The sequence below is a fragment of the Rissa tridactyla genome, chromosome 1, assembly GCF_028500815.1.
Source record: "Rissa tridactyla isolate bRisTri1 chromosome 1, bRisTri1.patW.cur.20221130, whole genome shotgun sequence".
Taxonomy (NCBI): domain Eukaryota; kingdom Metazoa; phylum Chordata; class Aves; order Charadriiformes; family Laridae; genus Rissa; species Rissa tridactyla.
In genome coordinates this window covers 19,812,863-19,835,116 of record NC_071466.1, presented here as the reverse complement: position 1 = coordinate 19,835,116, position 22,254 = coordinate 19,812,863, and the positions used below count along the sequence as shown (strand labels likewise).

At 39.0% G+C, this 22,254-nt stretch overlaps 1 protein-coding gene across 1 annotated transcript in view; it reads left to right on the top strand.

Annotated features, from left to right (window-relative positions):
* GUCY1A2 (guanylate cyclase 1 soluble subunit alpha 2) overlaps positions 1–22,254 on the top strand; it is a 182,742-nt gene that overhangs the window by 96,783 nt on the left and 63,705 nt on the right. The window contains exon 6 of the mRNA XM_054203627.1: positions 17,979–18,122. Coding sequence (XP_054059602.1) covers positions 17,979–18,122 — 144 coding nt within the window. The remainder of the gene's footprint in view (positions 1–17,978; positions 18,123–22,254) is intronic.

Below are 22,254 nucleotides of genomic sequence, written 5' to 3'. Positions count from 1 at the left end.
ATTCTCATGGAAAAACTGGCTGCTCATGGCCTGGATGAGCATACGATCTGCTGGATCAAGCACTGGCTGGATGGGTGGTCCCAAAGAGTGGTGGTCAATGGAGTTAAATCCAGCTGGCGGCCGGTCACAAGTGGTGTTCCTCAGGGCTCGGTGTTGGGACCATTTCTGTTTAACGTCTTTATTAATGATCTTGATAAGGACATAGAGTGTATCATCAGCAAGTTTGCAGATGACAACAAGTTAAGCGGGAGTGTTGATCTACATGAGGATAGGGAGGCTCTACAGAGAGACTTGGATAGATTGGATCGATGGGCCAGTGCTAATGGAATGAGCTTCAACAAGGCCAAGTGGCAGGTCCTGCACTTGGGCCACAACAACCCCATGCATCACTACAGGCTTGGGGAAGCCTGGCTGGAGAGCTGCCTGGCAGAAAAGGACCTGGGGGTTCTCATTGACAAGCAGCTGAACATAAGCCAGCAGTGTGCCCAGGTGGCCAAGAAAGCCAATGGCATCCTGGCTTGTATTAGAAATAGTGTGACCAGCAGAAGGAGGGAGGTGATTGTCCCCCTGTACTCAGCACTGGTGAGGCCACACCTTGAGTATTGTGTCCGGTTTTGGGCACCTCAATACGAGAGAGATATTGAGGTGCTGGAGTGAGCGCAGAGGAGGGCAACGAAGCTGGTGAAGGGCCTGGAGAATAAATCTTATGAGGAGCGATTGAAGGAGCTGGGACTGTTTAGTTTGAGGAAGAGGTGGCTGAGGGGAGACCTCATCACTCTCTACAACTACTTGAAAGGACATGTAGAGAGGTTGGTGCTGGTCTCTTCTCACAGGTAATTAGCGATAGAAGAAGAGGGAATGGCTTCAAGCTGCAGCAGGGTAGGTTTAGGCTGGACGTTAGGAAAAAATTCTTCACAGAAAGAGTGGTCAGACACTGGAATAGGCTGCCCAGGGAGGTGGTGGAGTCACCATCCCTGAATGTGTTTAAGAGTCGTTTAGATGTGGTGTTAGGGGATGATGTGTAGGGGAGAACTTTGTAGAGTGGGGTTGATGGTTGGACTCGATGATCCCAAAGGTCTTTTCCAACCTAAATGATTCTATGATTCTATGATCTTTGTTGTCAAACTTTTAATTGAAACGATATTGAATATTTATTGAATAAGACAATATAATTCCACAGGTTAATGTTATAGTTAGAATTCACAACTTTGTTCTGTGAATTTCTGCTTTCTTTTTGGCTTCATTATTTGGCTAAACTGACTCTCTGAGTGCTGCCACGCACATGCCACAAATTCCTTTACCAGCTTCCGTGTGGTTCTCTTTGGCTATTATTCCTGGCAACATTATTTCAGTCACTTTACACTGACTGATATTATTTTATTTTTTTCTGAATGATACAGCTAGTATGTCAGATTGTAATTTTCTGGTTTTATACACCTAACTCTGCTACAGCCTTAATTTTTGTTTGATGTAAAGACCTGAGACTGAAAAGTGTGGGAAGTCTGGACTGCTCTGAAGTCATTCGAGACTGATACTCACCAGTTCTGAAAAGTGTTTATACTGAGGTTGTGATATAATGCTTTTAGGAACCTAATTTTAAACTCATATTTTCCAAAAACACCACTTTACCTTTTTTTACTGATAGCTTAAGTTGCAGAAATCAGTATTCGTTTTACAGAAAATATCAGTACTTTCTCAGTGCCATGACTATCCCTCCTTGATAACCAATATGATAACCATAGGATGATGGAATGGTTTGGGTTGGAAGGGACCTTAAAGATCATCTAGTTCCAACCCCCTGCCATGGGCAGGGACACCTCCCACTAGGAATACTGCAATGTCAGGAGTCCTGAGCTTCAGACTATTCTGAGGTTTTCCAAGCTTTATGTTTCATAAGCTAAAAACCATAGTCTCCAAGTTTTCATGTAAAATCTATGGCCACTATTTTTATCTTATTTCTATCACTTCTGCAGTTTTAACCTTTTAAGTTCAGTGCAACTACATGACCATTCTGAGAAGGTTTCAAATTCTTTTAGCTTCAGCTTAGACATCTGCAATATGAAGATTATGATGAAGTGCAATTGAAATATATAAATGATACTGATACTCTTGTATGAGCAATATGGTATGAATAGGTGCAGTTTTGGGGATTACTGGTGTACTAGGTGTTGCTTCTTCCTGTTAGTTTAAAGTCAGTGGGTTTTGAATGTGTAATAGAAGAAAACAGGTAACAGAAGAACAGTTCCATTGCCCAAAATCTCTCTCTCTGTGGTGCCACCCAGCCTTGTAGAGCTGCCCTTCAGCACGCTGCTCTGTTCAGGTCCCACCACAAAGGGCTTCTGATTCTTCTTTTTCTTGCTCTGAGCAGGCTATAACACCGACTTTCTCCTTGAACTCTCTGGCTGCACATGGACTTACTGTCACACACGTGTGTCTCACTCCATTATGAAGTCTGGGCAAAGCTGAGGCACCTATTTTTTTGTGGGAACTCAGAAGTGTTCTTGAGTTAGGTGGAAAAAACCCTGAACAAAACACAAAAGATTCCTTGGATTTTCCCTGCAGATCTGGTGTATCACCACCCAAGAGCTCCAGGATATTTTAAATCTTCCCATTACTTTAAACATGTATTTTTCTGCAGCCTTGTGGAGGATTTACACTTTTTGTCTTTAGGGAGATTTGCAACTGAAGCAGACATGCAGGCTCCAAAAGAGTTATTCTTTACTTTACAAACATACAGACCTGCACAAAGCACTAAAACATCTGTGTGTGTTACCCTGCTTTAGGCAATTCATCACCCAAGAATCCTCTAAAGAGTCTAAGACTTCTGCTTCTGTATATAGTTTCTTCTTCAGGAACACTGTGCTTGTATATATTTCTTTCTCTTTTTCTCATTTGTATCTCTCCTGCCACTTTTCTTTTGTCTGAAAAGCACACATTTGTTTATAAGTGTCCTGCTCCATTTCTCTCAAGCTGCTTGGGAGCCTTACAGCCTATGTCCAACTTACAGGTCCTGGGAGTGCTTCCCAAGTCCTTGGTTTGTGTGCAAACCCTGGCCATATTCTGACTTTTTATTTGGATGGGACCGGTAAGGGTATCCTCTTTTGGGGGTCCCTGCTGCAGCATACAGGTCTCCCTGATGCTATGTTTTGTAAAACCCACCATTAATACTTAAATTCTTTGTTTTCTTGTGTCATGTTTTCCCACCTTCTAAATTTTAGTCCCTATGAGGGTATGGAGAAAATTGATTTCACTTTCCATCAGCGTAGGCTATTTATATTTAAACAGGCCAGTATTGTGTCAGATCTAGAGGATACATAGCACAACTGTGACAACATATTGCTGTCCCTTCATATACCTGAGTACGCCAAGATGCAGCATTTTCATTCATGCAAATAGCATTCAGAACTGCACCTTAATTTCTTAAATTATTTAAATGAATATGGAGGATAGTTAGGTAAGTTAAGAGAAACTAGCTAACATATGAATTTAAAGACATAAATTAAAGCTTATGTAACCTTGAGGAAGATGTTGTTCAGTAGTAGTTTTAATACCAGGGATACCTATAGCAAATTAACACCACTCTTGACATCTGGAGAAGGGCAGTCACATTAAACTGAAATGTGTATCTTAAGTTATGCATGATTATTTGAATATTTGCTTATTTTGTTAAACAGTTCTTTACTTTGACATTGCAACTACCTCACATAAGGCAGAATGCCAGCCAGGATATTTTCTATTCATCAGACATCATTTGGTGTGATTTTTGCGATTTTGTACTTGCCTACAGAACAGAGAAATCCCTTATGCACTATGACTTTTGTACTCCACGACTGTTGTGTGCAAACCTAATGTTGACATCATGTAAACTGTAAGTCTTCTAGCATGTCTCTATTATAACTAGTGAAAAAACCACTTTTAAAATACTAGATAATAAGTCTACACAGCAAGTACTATTTGTCTCTTTTCCTTTCGTAAAGAAAACATCACTCTGAATTAATGTGTAGATGAAAGAGTTCCTCCATATATTGGATACTGAAAGATTTATACTTAAGACTGCTAAGTAGGCGCTATAGAAAGAGTTCGGATACAGCTCTTCCTGCAAAATGCTCCTGAACTTGCCAGCATGTAGCATCATTAAACTCACTAAAAATAAAACGCCCTCAGGCCTGGTAAGAGCAATTGCTTCATAATTAGGCTCTCGGGAAAGAAGCTGGGATTTGTAGTAAGACATTTCTTTTAAAAAATAAGCTTTACCAGATGAACAGATTTCTGAACTTCATAGGTGGACACATGGAATCCATTCCTGCTCACATGGGAGGGGTTGTCCATACACTGAGTTACTTCCAAAAGCAGAATGCAGCGTCATAAAAGCTTTTCAGAGTTACCTTGAAACTTACGCACGAGATTTCACTGCTTAGGAGTTAATTTTGAAAAGTTGAAAGGCAGAAGCTAAGACAATCCAACACTAAGGTAGAAACTGAAGGAGATTCTTGGGTCCATTTGAAGACAGTCTTATCCTCAAATCCTATCTTGAAAACTTTTAAAACCTTTAAAAAATAGGAGGTATAGTATAGTATCCGAGAGATTTTGGGAATCTATAAATAATATTGTATCCAACATGTAGAATTAATTTCTAGCACAAAACCCCAAACCTAAATATTTTAAGCTGACAGATGTTTCTGAGCTTCATGGTGTTGCACAATTCAACTGTGTTTCATAGCTTTTCTGCCAAATCTGTGCAGTGGAAAAACATATTGAATACTTCAAAATACAGACTGAACTAGGCTTTAATTTGTATTCACACAACATCAAGAAAACAAACAGGTTTTGATTAATTTGAAAAAGGTCAGTACTCACTCTTCGTTACATAGACAGAAATATAGATCTTGAAGCTACTTCAGGATCAAGTACACTTAGGCCATGCTCAGTGGAGTCTTTCCTGAACTGCACTTACACCACCTCTAGAGAAAAAGCACACGCACACACTTCACCTCTCAGTGGAATAACCTACCTAGTTTCTCTCCAGCATGTTTTTTTGACATTTCTTTCCTTAGAATCTGTATTTTAGATTAAGCGTCTTGTTCAAGTCTTCTACCATAAGCTGCCCAAAATACTTTACGTCTGTCCTCTCTCCCACTTAGTGATTAATAACATCCGTGATCTGCATGCCAAAATATGCATACCAAGATAGAGGATTCTTTGAGCTAAACAGAATCTTGCTGTTGTGCTGACAAACAGTATCTTAGCACTAGCAGCCAACACACTCATGTAATCTTTTTCCTGTTTTGGGGTACTTCATGGGAGCAGCAACATGGACTCTGTAGTGCACTTTCAAAGGCACGGGGTGAGTCATGCATGAGAAGATAACAGCTCACCTAGAGTCTTCTGAGAGTTGCACAAACTAAGCCATCCCAGTCTGTGGCCATCATCTCCCACACAAGCTGGGTTTTCATCCATTTCTCAGAAAAAGTGTGGGAGGGGTCTTGCATACCAAATGACAGTGCGGGTGTGGAAAGAGGCAACTAAGCAAAGATCCTGGCTCCTGCTGTAGTAAGTGGGTAAAAAATGAGGTTTGCAGAACTCAGGATGGAATAAATCATGCTCTGGAAGTTCATTTTTCTCTTCAGAGACTATAGAAAGAGTACAGATGAGTAGCTTAAATTCGAGGCTTAATTTTTCTGTGTCTGATACTGAGTAGTGTGAGTCCCAACCTGAATGACAATGTTGTGAGGTTATTACTGATTTGCAGAGATAAATTTTGGAGAAGGATTTGAGTAGAAGGAAATATGGGGGATGTCAATGATGTCTTGAGGTAGAATGTGGATACTAAATAACTTGCTCCCCCTGTACTCTGCCCTCGTGAGGCCACAACTGGAATACTGTGTCCAGTTCTGGGCTCTCCAGTTCAAGAGAGACAGGGAACTACTGGAGAGAGTCCAGCGTAGGGCAACAAAGATGATGGAGGGATTGGAGCACCTCCCTTATGAGGAAAGGCTGAGAGAGCTGGGACTCTTTAGCCTGGAGAAGAGAAGGCTGAGGGGAGACCTTATTATGGCATACAAGTATCTAAAGGGTGGGTTGAAGGAGGATGGAGCCAGACTCTTTTCAGTGGTTCCTAGTAACAGGACAAGGGGTAATGGGCACAAGCAGGAACATAGGAAGTTCCGAAAAAATATGAGAAAAAACTTTTACGGTGAGGGTGACAGAGCACTGGAACAGGCTGCCCAGGGAGGTTGTGGAGTTCCCTTCTCTGGAGACTTTCAAGACCTGGATGCAGTCCTGAGTAATGTGCTCTGGGCAATCCTGCTTTAGCAGGGGAGTTGAACTAGATGATCTCTAGAGGTCCCTTCCAACTCTGAAAAAATTCCGTGATTCCGTGAAATTACGTGAGTGCTGAGATTGCTGACAATGTAAAACTAGAATGGAGAGGATGTCCATTTTCTTCAGTCTTTGTCCCATACCAGTTAAAAAGGTATCCTGTTTTCTGCTGAACTAGAAGTCATGGACACGAATAATGAAACCCAAATGATATGTCTGCAGCGCCACTTTGCCATATACCATGGCCTTTTCCTAATTTTCCTGCTGTACAACTTAGGGCATGAAACAGATGAAAGAAAAGCCCATTGGGAAATACTAATAACTTCAAAGGTTTCTTATAGTTTCTATACTTGCAAGAATTTAATCTTAAGGCTGATTTTTTGTTCTATTGCTTTGGAGGGAAGGTATTTCAGCTTTCATAAAAGAAATACTTCGTGTTGAGATACTATGTAGTTCAGTCTTGCAGGTGGAATGAAGCGTGGATAAACAAGATAATGAAACTTGTGGGAAGGCATGTTTTTTTTACTGCAATACCTGAGAACAGTTCCCAGCTTCCAGTTTCAGGTGCATTCCCATCCTGAATCCTGGCTTCATGCTGGGATGAAACTTAAGAAACTACCTCTTCATATATTTATATGCTACCATGGAAGTGCAACCTAGATGTGCAGGAAGCTAAGATGTGCTCCAGTAAGTCCAGGCTGAGGAGTACATATGGACTTACTTTGACTAAGAGACAACCAGGGACATACCCTACCTTTTCTCCTTAAGCAACTAGATTATAATCAAAACAAAATTAATAAGCTAGAATTAATTGATTTTGTTGCTAATGTAATCGTAAGAATCACTTAAACTTCATATTCTCCAATAAATGCTGTTCTGAGTCTGGATTTATCTCTAAGAGTGTAAAGGAAACTGACATATGGGGTGTAGAAAGGTTTTCCACTGGTTCGTGTGTCTGTCTAGAGATCAGCTTTCCTGAAGGACTGTTTGTTTTCCCAGGACTTGCTCTGCCCTGTTTCTAAAATTCACCTGCCTCTGTTCCCTTCCATGTTCAGTCTGCACTTCTGCCTCTTCACGTAGCCTTGTTAGAACTTTCTCTTCTGTAGTTCTGAGACAGAGGTGAAACTATACTATTTATAATATAGAACTATTATAATATAGAACTAGCCATCTAGACTATCCTCATAGTTGAAAAAGTATGATTTTTGTAGGGTGAGGGTGAATCTTTTTTAGTGTGAGATTCATCTTTTCCTGACGGAGATGCTTAGCATGGGTCAGATGACTGCTAGAGTTCCCATTGCAGTCCATTGACTGTAAAGAGAATTGTGAATGAATAACTCAAATTCAAATTACTATACTAGAACTGTCTCTGGCTAGGGGAGCTGAATCTCACCTGTGTAGTCTACATCTTGCCAGCTTGCAGCCTATCTGCTTGAAATTTTGCTTCTTCCCTGCTTGTGCCATCTACTTTTCATGTGGTGTATATTTACACCCATTTAACATGATTAAATAAACATATCAATTAAAATGAATGAACATAAAATGGCATTAAACTAATATAGTTTAATGCCATGTTATGTTGTTTCATGCATAGAGTGTATTTTGACTGAGTAAAAAGAAGTTTCACTGCATTTTAATTTCTGTCATACAATCAACATCAACATCAAAGAAAAGTTATTTCTTTCCTAATTTCATTGCTTTTGTTATATTGGCACTGGAATAACTCCCATCATCAGCAAGCATGAGTATTGTGCTGTCTCTCAATAGGGTCTCTTAGAATGCTTCACTGATTAATTCAAAGCTTGACTTTCCGTGACTTTTGCAAATGGATATGATGTTTGTTGTCCAAAAAACTATGTATTGCTCACTCCCATTGAAACAATCAGTAACATGTGGAATTGACTGTAAGAGGCAATGGAGTATTCAAGGGTCCTTAACATTAGTGCTGATTCTGTTCATTTTTAACTAAGAAGAGAAATGTTAACAGCATTTCATCAACCAAAGAAACTGAGGTGGCAATTTTACCGACGATTGTTAGAGAAAGATAAAAAAAAAGCTGACGTTCTGGCAGACGCTAATCTGCTGGGTGATCACCAGGGAAACTGCAGTGTTGCAGCTCCAAGCAATGCAACTCTGTGGCTCAGCTGAGCAGTAAAGTTATCTATAATAGAATATACAGAAAAAAGGTGTTTTTTTCAAAATTTGTTTTCTTTCTTCCTGCCTTCCTCTCCTCTCCTCTCCTCTCCTCTCCTCTCCTCTCCTCTCCTCTCCTCTCCTCTCCTCTCCTCTCCTCTCCTCTCCTCTCCTCTCCTCTCCTCTCCTCTCCTCTCCTCTCCTCTCCTCTCTCTTCCGTAGGAATATAGGTCACAAATCAGAAAAAAATGAAAACATTTAATTAATGCCAATGAAGGAAAAATAATCATAAAAAAAAAATGCATTTCTTTAATGTTTCCTTGGGTGTTTTAAATATTACATCATGAAAAGTTCAGCAAGTGTGGATAATTTTCAGCTTTAATTTTTCAATTGTAATTTATATAGCAGATTTTTCTTCCTGGAATTATAAGATACAGTATTAAAGAGAAAAATCAGTGACTGCAGTATGACCTCAATTATCCGAATGACAGGGGAGACAGAAAACATTAGGACAACTAATATTTCAGATAATTATCAATATAGCTAATGGATATATTGAGGGACAGGGAGTACCATACAGTTAAAGTTTGGATTACAGTAGAAACTGCCATAACTAGTGCATTATAATGGTCCATGTTCGACAGTATTGAATGTGGGTACTCCAAGAAGTACAAGAAGTCCCATGAGCTACTTATGAAATGTCAGGTACATATGGCAGACTTTCTTCTAGCATTTTCATTTTGAGATTTACACCCTAAAATACAAGGATTATGTTCTTTATCACTGTATTTGCTGAAGCATCTATAAAAATCCTCATTGTCTGCAGAACTATTTGATTGTTCTTTAAAAAACTTGCAAAATTCTTTTTATCTGAGTAAGATCTCATGGTCAATAAGTTTCACAGGCTTCCCTCTTTCCTAATCCATAAGGATGTTGATGTAATTGTTTCTTCTTGCCCTCCCACCCCACACCACTGTGAAAAGCCCACCTCTGTCTCCCGGAGGACTTCCCTTAGGCACTGGTGGCTGCTCTTAAGTCTCTCGAAGCCATCTCTGCTCCAGGCTGATCAAGCCCAGCTCCTCCAGCTTCTCCTCACAGGGCAGGTGCTCCAGCCCCACCATCTCGGTGGACCCCCACGGGGCTGGATCTACTTTATCAATCTCTGTTTTGTACTGAGGGGCCCAAAACTGAACACAGTATGTAGGTGTGATCTAACGAGTGCTCGGTGGGGCGTGATAACCACTTTCCCCAATCTCTGTTCGTACATCCCAGGCTATCATTGGCCATCTTCACTTCCAGGACTGACTTCTGTCCCATGTGCCGCTTGCTGCTCACCAAGACCCTTAGGGTCTTTCCAGCAGAGCTGCTCCTCAGGAATTTGGCCCCAGGCTGTATCAGTTCCAGGGAAACTCCTTCCCAGGGACAGGACTTTGCATATGTCCTTGTTGAGTTTCATGAGTTTCCTGCTGGCCAATCCTGCCTGTCCCTGTCCCTTAGGATGGCAGCCCTGCCCTAGAGCAAATTGACGGGTCCCACAGTTTGTTATCAACTGCAGGCTTGATAAGAGTGCAAATAATGTTATTACAGGAAAAGAAGGACAGATTTTGACAGAAACGGCAGATATATTTACTCAGTAAAATTCTAGGTAGTATTTTTTACATATTGTATTTTGAAAGGTGTTAACTAATCAGCACACGTTGTATGCACCCAGAAAAATGTGTCTGTATTTGGGTAGGAGAGGGGAAACGTGCATAGGCAACAGGTGAAAGGAGAGGCAGGTATTTTAAGATGGAGAATAATGTTCTTCTGTGCAGGGAAAAAAAAATAAATGCCCAAACCAGAAAAGTTATTTTTTTCAGTGAGAAAAGTTAAGTGAAGAAAGCAAAGAACATTAAACTGTGATTAGCTAAGCCATTACCCCTTTCCCTGCTGCTTATTTTTGGTTTGGTTTTTTTTCACTTTTAACCTCTTTAAGAGGAAAATGATACCATTGCAACTCCTGTTTGTTATTATTTCAGTATTATAAAGTGAAACTTTATAGAATAACTCCCAGCAGTAGGAGAGTTTTAGGCTATTGGCAGATTACTCATAAGTGATAAGAAACAGTTTATTAATAAGCATCTCTTCAGCTAAATATAGCGTATACACTTTATATACTGTGGCTGTAAACAGTGTGTGGAGTGTAGAGAAACTGTTTAATATTCCAAGTTTTCCTGCCAACTTAAAATTACAATGATTATGAACACATACTTACTTAAGCAGAAATAAATATTTCTGGTGATTAAAATAACAGAAACAAGTGAGACCATGATCAGGATTTGATGCATTTGGAAACTCAACTGAATTTTTAGAAATATCTGGTACTTTATAAAAGAAAGATAAGAAATCGAGACATAGAAAGGACTGCAGAATATCTATTTTTAGTTACTCAATTAGAACCTGGCATATTCTGAAGTCCCTTGCTAAATTGTGACCCAGGGTCTAACATCAGGGAAGACCATAAAGCTGCTGGAGGACCTCTCACATCAGTCTTTTTTCTCATTCCCACTAAGACACCTGTTGTGGTTTAACCCCAGCTGTCAACTAGGACTATGCAGCCATTCACTCACACACCAACTGCCCCCTCAGTGGGACAGGGAGAAGGAGAAAAAAAATGTCATGGGTTGAGATAAAGACAGTTTAATAGAACAGTAATGGAAAATAAAATAATAACAACAACAACAACAATAATAATAATAATAATGGTAAAAGAATATACAAAATGAGTGATACAAAGCAATTGCTCGCCAGCCAGTGATCGATTGCTCAGCTCATCCCGAGCAGTGATGGCATAATCCCTGCACCCTGTCCAACCCCCCTTTATATACTAAACATGACGTCTATGGTATGGAATATTGCTTTGGCCAGCTTCGGTCAGTTGTCCTGTCTATGGGAAGCTGAAAAAGCCCTTGACTGCTTGGCACCAACTAAAAACATTCATGTGCTATCAACATTATACTCATCCTAAATCTAAAACAGCACTATACCAGCTGCTAGTAAGAAAATTAACTCTATCCCAGCTGAAACGAGCACAAGACCAAGAGGAAGTAAGTGGACAAAATTGGCATGCCCTTGCCCCAGTCTCTCCTGGTGGACATTTTCTCTGAGTTTGTTTGTGTTGCAGTGATTCCACTTGAGTGGATTGGTCCTGCTCAAAGAAGTACAAGGATTAATTGAAAGTAAAAATTAAACCTAGGTTACCTTTTCATACCATCTAGTGGTGCCACCCACCAGAATGAAACAATTTGCTGTAAATATTTCCCAAGTTTTGAAGTCTATACATGTTATACAGTTATGTAGATAATCTATATATGTTAATTGAATAAATCAAATAAATAAACTTTGAAAAGCATAATATATCTTTCCTTATACATGCACCACTGAAAGGTTTTCTTTTCTCAAGGAAGAACATCCTTGAGCAAAGGATGGTTATGCGGTACTTATGTATTTACTTTCCATAGTAATCCTGTATTCACTTGATCAGTTGTGTATAACATCAATGTATCCAGGGGTGTCCTGTAGTTCTTCATTCTGAATTGCACTGTAATTTTTTTTTTCCAGCTCCTTGTCAGAAAAAAAAAATAAATCTGTATATATCAGGAAGGTGCTGAAGGGTGAATGCCCCTTCAATGGATTTGGCTTGAGAAGGGCTCCTTTAGCAGTTAATTTTATCTCAGCAGCACAGCCAACTAAAATCACTAGTGCAACCTGCATAAAGGGCTTTTGTTTATGGATGACACTTTGAGTTAGAGACAATACTTTGACTGTGTTTATCTCTATTGTGAAGGCAATCCAACTTCTACTTCCAATATATTTATTTATTTTGCAAAAGAGCATTGAACAGTCCAGAGAGACAGTGTCATATTATTTTAGGGTGATATGCACTAAATATTATAACTCTTAGGAGTGAGATAATACCTATACAGCCTTGTGACTATTTAGGAGATAGGAACAATAGTACACAAGTACCCTTCAGAGGATGGTGAAGGATCTACAAGGAACATACTGTTAAGGGTAGATTTTCTTCCTGAAAGAAGACAGCAATTTTTGAATTTTCAGATCCATTCTTTTGTACATATTTAATTTTAATCTTAAGCAAAGAAGCCTTCTTGATACGAGTTTAATTTAACCCATTAAAAAAGGAACCATCCACACATACATTTCTTTATGGCTCTTAGGTGAAAAAAAAAAAGTGATGAGTACTCCACTGTAACAGTTATAACACAAATTATCTATTAGGCTTTTACAAGAAACCTGCGTAGAGAGGCAGGACTAAAACTGGAGCCAGTTCTCCCTCCAGCTACTTTCAGTGGCTTTAATATTTCTAATTGCTGTAGGAATTTCAGATTAGAATTTCCACAAGAGTGACCCCCCCTGATTAAATTTTTTATGTTTATTCCCAAGCTGTGCTTTGAAAGAGGTTCTAGTAAGAGTCCTAAGACTGTTGGGATTTCTGAATATTTTAGATTAAAATCTTTAGACTTGCTTTTACAGGTTTCACTTACAAAATGGTATTTCCCCCTGTGTAAGCCTGTGAAATGAAGTGTGACACTTTAGTTCCTTTATTACTTCTAAAAGTTCATATATGTAATGACTGGTGCACATTCATGCGTTCAGAAGGAAGAATACAGAAGTGGGGATGTTACTTCAATAAACCACATTTTCCTTTCTGAACTGTCACTGAATCAATACCCCAACTTTATGCCTGGGGAACATCCTTCAGCTACAACTTCCAGTTTCTCAGTTAAATAACAAAGCACAATGCAAGGTTTAGCTACTGGTAGTTAGAAGAGACCTGTTGGAGCTGCCCAGGGGACAGTCTATTAACCTCTGTTCTCTGGACACATTAATATTGGAAAAATTATATTCTCTCTGTTGGGCTACCAAATTCATCTACAAGTCATATTGCACATCTGTATGAATTAAGAATAAGTGACTATAAGACAACTACTGTAGAGTTCAACTTCTATAAAAATACTATTCATGTCTAAACCAGACATACTGAATCTACTGAGGACAAACAAGAGGCTGGGTACATAGAAGAATTCCCAAAAGTAGAAAATATTATAAACGTTTGCTTCCCGCTGCAAGACTTATGCATTGTCACCCTACAGTATTCAGCAGTCTCAGGATATCTACCAAGAAGCTTTTTCTGAATTGGAGAGTACACACAACTACTTAAAATAATTATGAATCTTAATCTTTGATTTGTTGAGGGCCTGACTGAAAATCTTTTGAACATTTACAATTACTTGATGTAAAACATAGAAGGCTTTAGAGAGGCTTTTGTATAGCAGTGTAAGTAGCTGTAATGATTCCTGGCTTCTTCCTTTGTTAATTAGGAATAAAAATTATATCCTAAATTTTTATATATTGATCTAATTTTGAAATTTAGGTTCAACCTCACTTCTCTTCTGTGATACTATATCTTAGTTCCCAATTATTGAAAGCTCCAGTGAAGCTGATTACAGTGAGTGTAAATCAGCAAAAAGGGATGAAAAATAAATAAGAGTAGGTTAGGCTGTCAGTGAATGGTTAGAAATATTGACAGTAGAAGAAATGATTCTTTAAATAGAACAAAAATGTACTAAATCTTAATAAAGGTGAAACTGTCAGTTGTATGCAAAAAATGACTGAAGTATTCAAAAGATAATATATTTTGATTTTTTAAAAGAAGCAGGATAATGTATTCCAGTCTTACAGTGATAGCAAAATACCTTTTCCTGCATACGTATATAGGAAGAATATAAAAATCAAATATACTACTAATAACACACTGTAACATTCACATTACAAAGTAAAAAAATCAGAGGTTTGTTTATCACAAGGTAGAGATTGCCTCTGATGTTTCGTTACTGTATATCATCATCTTGAATAGCATCAAACAGAACTGACTGCTGCTATTTTTAGCCACCTTGAGTAGCATCTTCCTTTTCTCTTAATTCTATTGACATTTACTTGAATATTTATGAAGTAAATTGGTCTCTGGTGTGCACAGTGATTTCAGGATCTACCCAGCAGAGAGTTTAGAGTGATCTAAGGGCACTGCTTTGTTTTTCTGGTCCCATTCTTGCTCCTCAGCTGAGAAAAGAGAAATCTCCATCTTCCTCATGAGCATCCAACTCACTGACACCCTGAAATTCTGAAGTGTGATGTATCACTCTCATTGCAGTTTCTACTTTAATGTCCTTGTATAACCATCTGAAGTTGAGCAAGGACAAGTGCAAGGTCTTACACCTGGGTCAGGGCAATCCCTGATATAAACAGAAACTGGGTAATGAATTGATTGATTGCAGCCCTGCAGAGAAGGACTTGGTGATACTGGGGATACAGCCCAGAAAGCCAACCATATCCTGGGTTACATCAAAAGAAGCACGGCTAGCTCGTCAAGGGAGGTGATTCTCCCTCTCTAGTTTCTGCTCTTGTGAGACCCTACCTGCGTCCAGACTGTATTGTGTCCAGTTCTGGGGTCTCCAGTACAAGAAAGACGCAGACATGTTAAAGCAGGTTCAGAGGAGCCATAAAAATAATAGAGGGCTGGAACACTTCCCCTGTGGAGAAATGCTGAGAGTTGGGGTTGTTGAGCCTGGAGAAAAGAAGGCTCCAGGCCTTGTTGTGGGCTTTCAATATATAAAGGGGGCTTATAAGAAAGATGGAGAGAGACATTTTACTGAGATCTATAGTGACAGGACAAGGAACAATAGTTTCAAACTGGAAGAGGGTAGGTTTAGACTGGATGTAAGGAGGTTTTATTTTATGATGGGGCTGGTGAGACACTGGAAGAGGTTGCCCAGAGAAGTTGTGAATGCCCCATCATTGGAAGTGTTCAACGACCGGTTGGATGGAGCTTTGAGCAACCTGATCTAGTGAAAGATGCCCCACCACGTGGCAGGGGTAGACTAGATGGTCTTTGAAGGTCCCTTCCAACCCAAACCATTCTATGACTCTATATGAGAGGACCAAATAGAAGTGCCTTGAACAATCTGAATTAGGGAGCTATAAGAACTCCTTCAGCTTTTTTTAAAAATGGTTGGGAAAAAACCCACACAGATAATTGGAAAATTTGCCAAATTTGATTTTGAAGGAGGACTGAATCAAGGTTAAAGTTTGATGGAGCTACTCAGTGTGGAAATTCCAGTTTAAATGCTTAATTAGGGAAGATCTTAGTAGTGACTGAAAATAGAGGCAGAGAATGGTAAATCATTAGACAACCTTATTGTTATTCATGACACCCAATTTCAACTACCAGGTCAGTCTCAATAGTCCTAATCATTCCCCTGGTACTCCAGTATTACCATCAGAGGAACTTCATAGGGGCAAGCACTTTAAAGGGTATCCTACAACAGTATTATTATGCTTTCTATTTTCAGATTAAGATTAACATGAGACAATGTCAGTCCTATTATTCTGGTAGTACACAGATATATGCAATGCAACTCTGCTGATGTTCCTCATTCAGTGAGTGGAATTTAACTGTTAAATTAGTTTACACAGCTATGGAAATTTCCAAAGGGGAAGATGCTAACAAAATAAGGAGGTTTGCCTGAACATTGCAGGAACAGTATATGGTCCTAGATCTATACTTGCTTACAGTGGTGCAGCTAACTGTAGTGGAAAAGTCATTGTGAAATTAAATCATTCAACAAAGATTAGAATTTATATTTCATTTTTGTATTTGACATGATAGACTCAGCTCCTTTTTGGTAGTCCCTGTATGTCTGTTCAAACTGTTATGTTAATCCACAATTTTAAGAATGGCAATGTGCAGTTATTTGGATTTCTGCTAATGCTTCCATCTGGTTTAGAGAATTTTTTACCATTCACTTCTTATCCATCCAGAGAGTCTTTTTAACTTCTGATACTTTTTCTCACTATGCTTGTATGTTTTCTTCCATAGTTTCTACATTTTTCACCAGCCATCGCACTTTACTTGTCCATCCATTTGTCTTCGGAGAAACAACCTCCTCTCCTTGCAGGGAGCTGGCAGTTTCTGCTGCTTGTGGACAGAGATCCTGAGATACAGATTGGGTAAAAAAGACAGACAGACGGCAGTATTGGTTGCTCCTACATGTTTTTTCTATATACAAGTGCTATTAGGAGCTTCCAAAACTGATGGGGAAACTCTAACAGCTGTCTCAGCTCTCACCTCATGAGAAACCCTCAGTTTATATATATCCTCCTGCACAATCAGGAGGAAAGGCTAAGGTGCCAAACTTGGCAATGGGCTTGTATCAGCTTCTGTTAAGTTTGATGGTGGGAAGTATTTGCTCATAGTGCTGTTATAGATTCATGCTCTGGATACATTTACATGTAGTACTTACTTTTTGAGATACTGTTTCCAATTCTATCAGGACTGGAAATTAATCTGAGAAGGCCCAGGTCTACTAATATTAGTAGGATCCCTGCAGAGAGAAGAATTAGCTCTACTTATTCCCTGAGTAACTCCTTGCTCAGTGCATGCTTTCTTCTCGCCCTAGTCTTTGCTGAAGCCTTTTCTGGCATTTCTTTAGTGTTGTGGGCAACATGAGAGACAGATTAGTTATGTAGCAAAAAGCAAACTAATCCTTGGGGGCTGAGTCTGCTTGGGCGTGTGTTAATGGACGGTGTGCAGAGCACATCATTGCAGATGTGTGGGCAAGTAGACTGCAAAACACAATGCTGTCAATAAAGCTGCAGAACTTGAGGGCTTCAGTGTTTCCCAGGCTGCCTTTGTCCGGAGCCAGAGGGCTTCTGTAATTTGTGTTGCTCTCACTTCCTCCTGAGGGACAGCTTTCTTTAAAGAAAATCAAGGATGAGAGAGAGGTAAGGCCTGTCTGAAGAGACCACAGGGATCAGTCTGCTGAACTTAATGCCTGAAGGTAGGGAATTCACAGTCAGGTAGCCTGCATAGTAGAGAGGCAACAATTCTTATTTGAAAGTAACAGAGGCAGATGCGGTCAAAATTCTGTAGCAACAATAACAGGTATTTGTAAATTCTCGCTATGCCAGGAAGACCTACCTGCTAATAAGAAGTTAGACTGTTCACTGTTTTTTATGGTCACGTTTTGCTTTTTCTAATTTTCTTCTGGATATACTTTTCTAGCAGAGCAAATAATAATTATGAATTATAATGATGTAGCGCTATTCTTACCCAACAGCAAACTCAGGTAGGATAGTGTCGAACAAAGCTGCAAGCAATTTCTCATTTAATAAAACAGAGTTTTCTGTATTATTGCTAGGGGAAAATGTCATATCTCAGCTGATGGCATACACTGTTCTAGATGTAATGATCTTTGCTTATAATGGTGAAGAACCACTATGCAATCGCATGTCAGGTTTTGATGCACCTGTTTGCAAACTCAGGTAATTATGCGCTGTTGTCTAATTGCTTATTTTATGGATGTTTTGCTCACATGTTTTTAAGCAATGCTATTTGATTGCAGATAACTAATGGTAGGGATCTCTTCGCATTATCATACTTTAACATTAGATTTGTCTGATTGCTGCAGGTGGAAACAATAGGTGATGCGTACTGCGTTGCAGCAGGGCTCCATAAGAAAAGCCTTAGTCATGCTAAAGCCATTGCCCTGATGGCACTGAAGATGATGGAGCTTTCAGAAGAGGTTCTCACTCCAGATGGGAGCCCTATTAAGGTAAAGCTTTGTTCTTTGTTCTCAGCTAGTACTGGTCGTACATGGAGCTGGTTAATTACATTGTGTTCTGTCTGTAGAAATTTTCTTATTCCTAGGAGAATTTACATCAATTGCATCGATATATCACAATCTTTTTAATGGATGTATATTTCACTGCTGCCCATCAACAATCATGTAAGTTATGCCATACTTTAGTAAGTACGGAATACCACAAAGACTAGCTGTCGCCTTGTCATCTGCTGTGGCTGGAGGGCATTAGGTGCACTCCTGGAGCCCTTCTTCCAATTCAGTTTAGTGTGAGAAGACGACAATTCACATGATCCAGGACTGTCCCATGCTACAAGCCAAAGCACAGTATGCGATGGCAATTGTGAAATTCGCTTCAGAAGTAGGCTCCTGATCTGAACTTCAGCATTAGTGTAGAGGCACTCAGAGTTCTGCAGTTCTAAGGGGCCACATGCCTTTTTTCTGAATAGTTGTTGACCTGTATAAAAGAAGAATGTGTAGACTGCCTGCTCTTCATCTCAGTGTTTATGTGCTTCCTTCCCACGCAACTCCAGTTCCTTCTCCTAGATTGGTACAGGAGGTAGCAGGAGGTGGAAAACCACATGTCCTTCTGTACCATTTTAAAGTTCCACTGCTGTTCTGCTTCTCTTGATCTTATACCGACTTTGTAGCTGCTGGCATTTGGGATTGGTAACGTTTAGGTAGAAAATGGACATTCAGTGGGGAAGAAAAACCATGGAGATATATACGTGCCTTGCTTTTTCAAGGGTTAGATTACACATTGTTTTCATTATGTGTACTCACTCCTGTTTCTGGTTAAATTGTTCTTCCCATAATACAAAGCTTTTGTTTTCAAAGAAATTGGGGGGATTATGTAGAACAATTATTCAATACTGTTGAAAGCCTATAACAAAAGCCATATGTAGCTGGATGAGAAGGCCGGACAGAATTCCCATGGCATGAGTTACATCGTGGTTGAAATGTATTTTGTAAATTTCAATTCCTCATGTCTGTTAAGAAAATGAGGGTTGCATCTGAAATACTTCTTTTTTCTTTTTTTTTTTTTAAATGGAAACACCTGTTTTGAAGGTTAAAAACTTGACAGAAAGGAGTTAAAACTTTTAAAAATGTGTTCAGGGATGTTGCTGTGATGCTCCTTGAGCAGTAAAATTGTATACTTCTGAGTTCCAACTCTTCTCTATCTGTTAGTTAGGTCATATCTAGAACTATATTCCTTGAACTCTTTGTGTATGGTGAATCAAGAGAGATTTAATCTGAATGAATTGTTCTGCCCAGAAAGGAGAGTGTGGATGCAAGGCAACCAAACTGGAAATTCCATGAAATATGGCAACACAATATTCAAATGAAAATACATTGAGTTATGAATGAAATATTTTTATTTTTGGATATTGATGCTGATGATGGATTTTTTTAAATGTCAAAATAAAATTTTTATTTGACTATTGAAAAATGTCCACATATTCTAAAGAACAACTTTCTGAAGAAATGTCTTGGACTATGGATCTTCAAGAATCATTTTTTTTAAAAATAATTCATGGATCACAGAATCAACATGAAAAGACAAATGTTGTCTGAAGATATCAGAATAAATAGCATTTTCAGTTTCAATACCGGACTATTTCAAATAGATATTAATTTAATCCTATTAAAATCGATTTTCTAGTTTGATTGATGATTTGTCTGTTTTTACAATAACTATCCAACTAATACATTCTTGCCACACTTTCACATGCCAGGAGAGCTGTCTCCCAGATCCTCTCCATGTTTTCATTTTCTTTTGAGGGATTGCTGCAATTGTGGGGAAATTTTGAAGGTGTATGTTTTATTCTGAGAGTCACAGTTTGTGACTGTTTTCATTACCAGTGTCATTATTTTCCAGAAAATTCCTTGTGATTTCAGCAGCTGCACAAGAAAACCTGTGTCAGAAAGACTATAAAGACAATGCAGAGGAAGAATGCTTGCATAGAATCGAATGCTAGGAGTAACCAAATATTTTGAAAAAATGCTAATTAACCTCCTTTAGAATTCAGAAGTGAAAAGTCAGTTCATCATAATTAAACTGAAAGCAGAGGTACTGAGAAGATCCTCAATGGGTGTTAGTTGTCCTGTCTTCAGTTTCAGGTGTAATAGATTTCAGGGCAGGGAGATGGTGTTACCAACTAATCTCACCTCCTGGGTGACAAAAGCCATAGTATGTTGTTGTTACCTTATTACCTAACCTGGTAAATCATGTTTTTAAAAGCCTTTCTTTCATAGAGGCATCTTGATTTGATTTTAAATATATTAAGGTTAGGATTCCTGTCACGCGGATATCTGCCCTGTAAAACTATTCAAATAAGGACTTTTGGAGAAGTCTACTTTAATTTGTCCTAGTTTAGGTGCCTACTGTAGGATGAGATGAATCACGCCCTAAAAATGTGTACTTTCTCAGTTGTCTGTAAGGGAAGCCTATGGACCTAGCCTAAATGTGGATGTCAGCACTGTAAGCTTCTACACTCTGTCAGATGAATCCTTCTACAAATAGCAAAGGACGCATAGTTTTTCTTAGTGGTTATGTCAATGATCGTCACAGTTAAAAACATATGTATTATTTCTAAATTGAGTTGGCATGACTTTACCTTACAGCCGATGTTGAATTGGCTAGAGTGATCCCTATCTTTGTTAGCTGCCAGTTTCTCACTTAAAAAAACGTGAAAGCGCCTATCGTGCCACAGATTCCCACTAAGAAATGCTCCGTGTGCATAATGATGTCTTAAAGCTGCGCCAGGGGTAGTTCAGATTGGACATTAGGAAAAAGTGGTCAAGCACTGGAACAAGCTCCCCCGGGAAGTGCCATGGCCCCAAGCCTGTCAGCGTTCAAGTGTTTGGACTACGCTCTTAGATATATGGTTTAACTATTAGGTTGCCCTGTGTGGAGTCAGGGGTTGGACCTGATGATCCTCATGGGTCTCTTCCAAGTCAGGATTCTATAGTTCTATAATCTACCTGAAGTTTAAGCAACCCCTAGGTATGTGTAACAGTTACTATGGATTCAGCTCAGAACCATTATAGGGGACTTACTGTATGACACATTTTACAATTAATCTTTGCCATTTAAATATTTAAATACTCATTAACATTAGATACAAAGTACACAATAAATAAGACATTCATAAGGCTATAAGACATTAATTCACTTCTAAACAGTGAATTAAATTGTACTGTAATGTGATTACTCTGAGCTGGACCTGTTGATATTGATGGCAAAACAAGTGCAGTATTTTGACTATATTTTGACCTTAATTCTTATCAGTGATTCTTGTTACCAAGCACAAGTCACATTTCCTGAGTCCTTGCCAAGTGTGTTGAATATAGAATGCTGGCGCAGCTTTTGTCTTCTTGTATTAAAAAATCTACATCAGTATTTGCATATTTGAAAAGAACTTGAAATCGGAGGACAGTTTTCCTCATGCCCAACTTTTTGATAAATTGACAGTTTTCATGAGTTGCTGTGACTAACTTCTGACTTTATTCTTCAGGATAGTATAGTAGCTATTTTGAAAAAGTACGACAATTACTTTCCTAAGTCCGAGACAATCTTTCAAAACACAGTTCCTAAAAATAAAGGACCTTCTGATTTGGGGAGTAAACAACTGTTCCACTTTCTCCTCTCCCAAAACTGGCTGATAAGCCTTGATTAAATAGGAAGAAATTATTCTCAGCCACTTTATATAATCCATGACACAACACAGTTATTTGAAGTTTGATTTCTCTTAGTAGGTTAACAATTACAGCACAGTTACTCAGTTCTGATTGTGGTTTCTAGTAAGAAGCAAACATGCTAAAGTCTCCTTGGTGTTTGATGCTAAAGTCTCCTTGGTGTTTGCAGGGGATTTGTTTTCCAGAGGCCTATCTCTTGTTTAAGCTCCCTGAGGTCATCACTGGAAACTGCGAGTTCAGAAGTTATTCCCCAGGTTTGTGGGGTGTGGCTGATATGATACACATTTAAGAGCCTAATTACTTAGGGGGTGACATTTTTTCCAGACAGAGTCATTATGAATCTGTTTGGGTTGTCCTGATTGCACAGATTTCGGCTCTAGAGAAACATAACAGCAATTAAATGTAG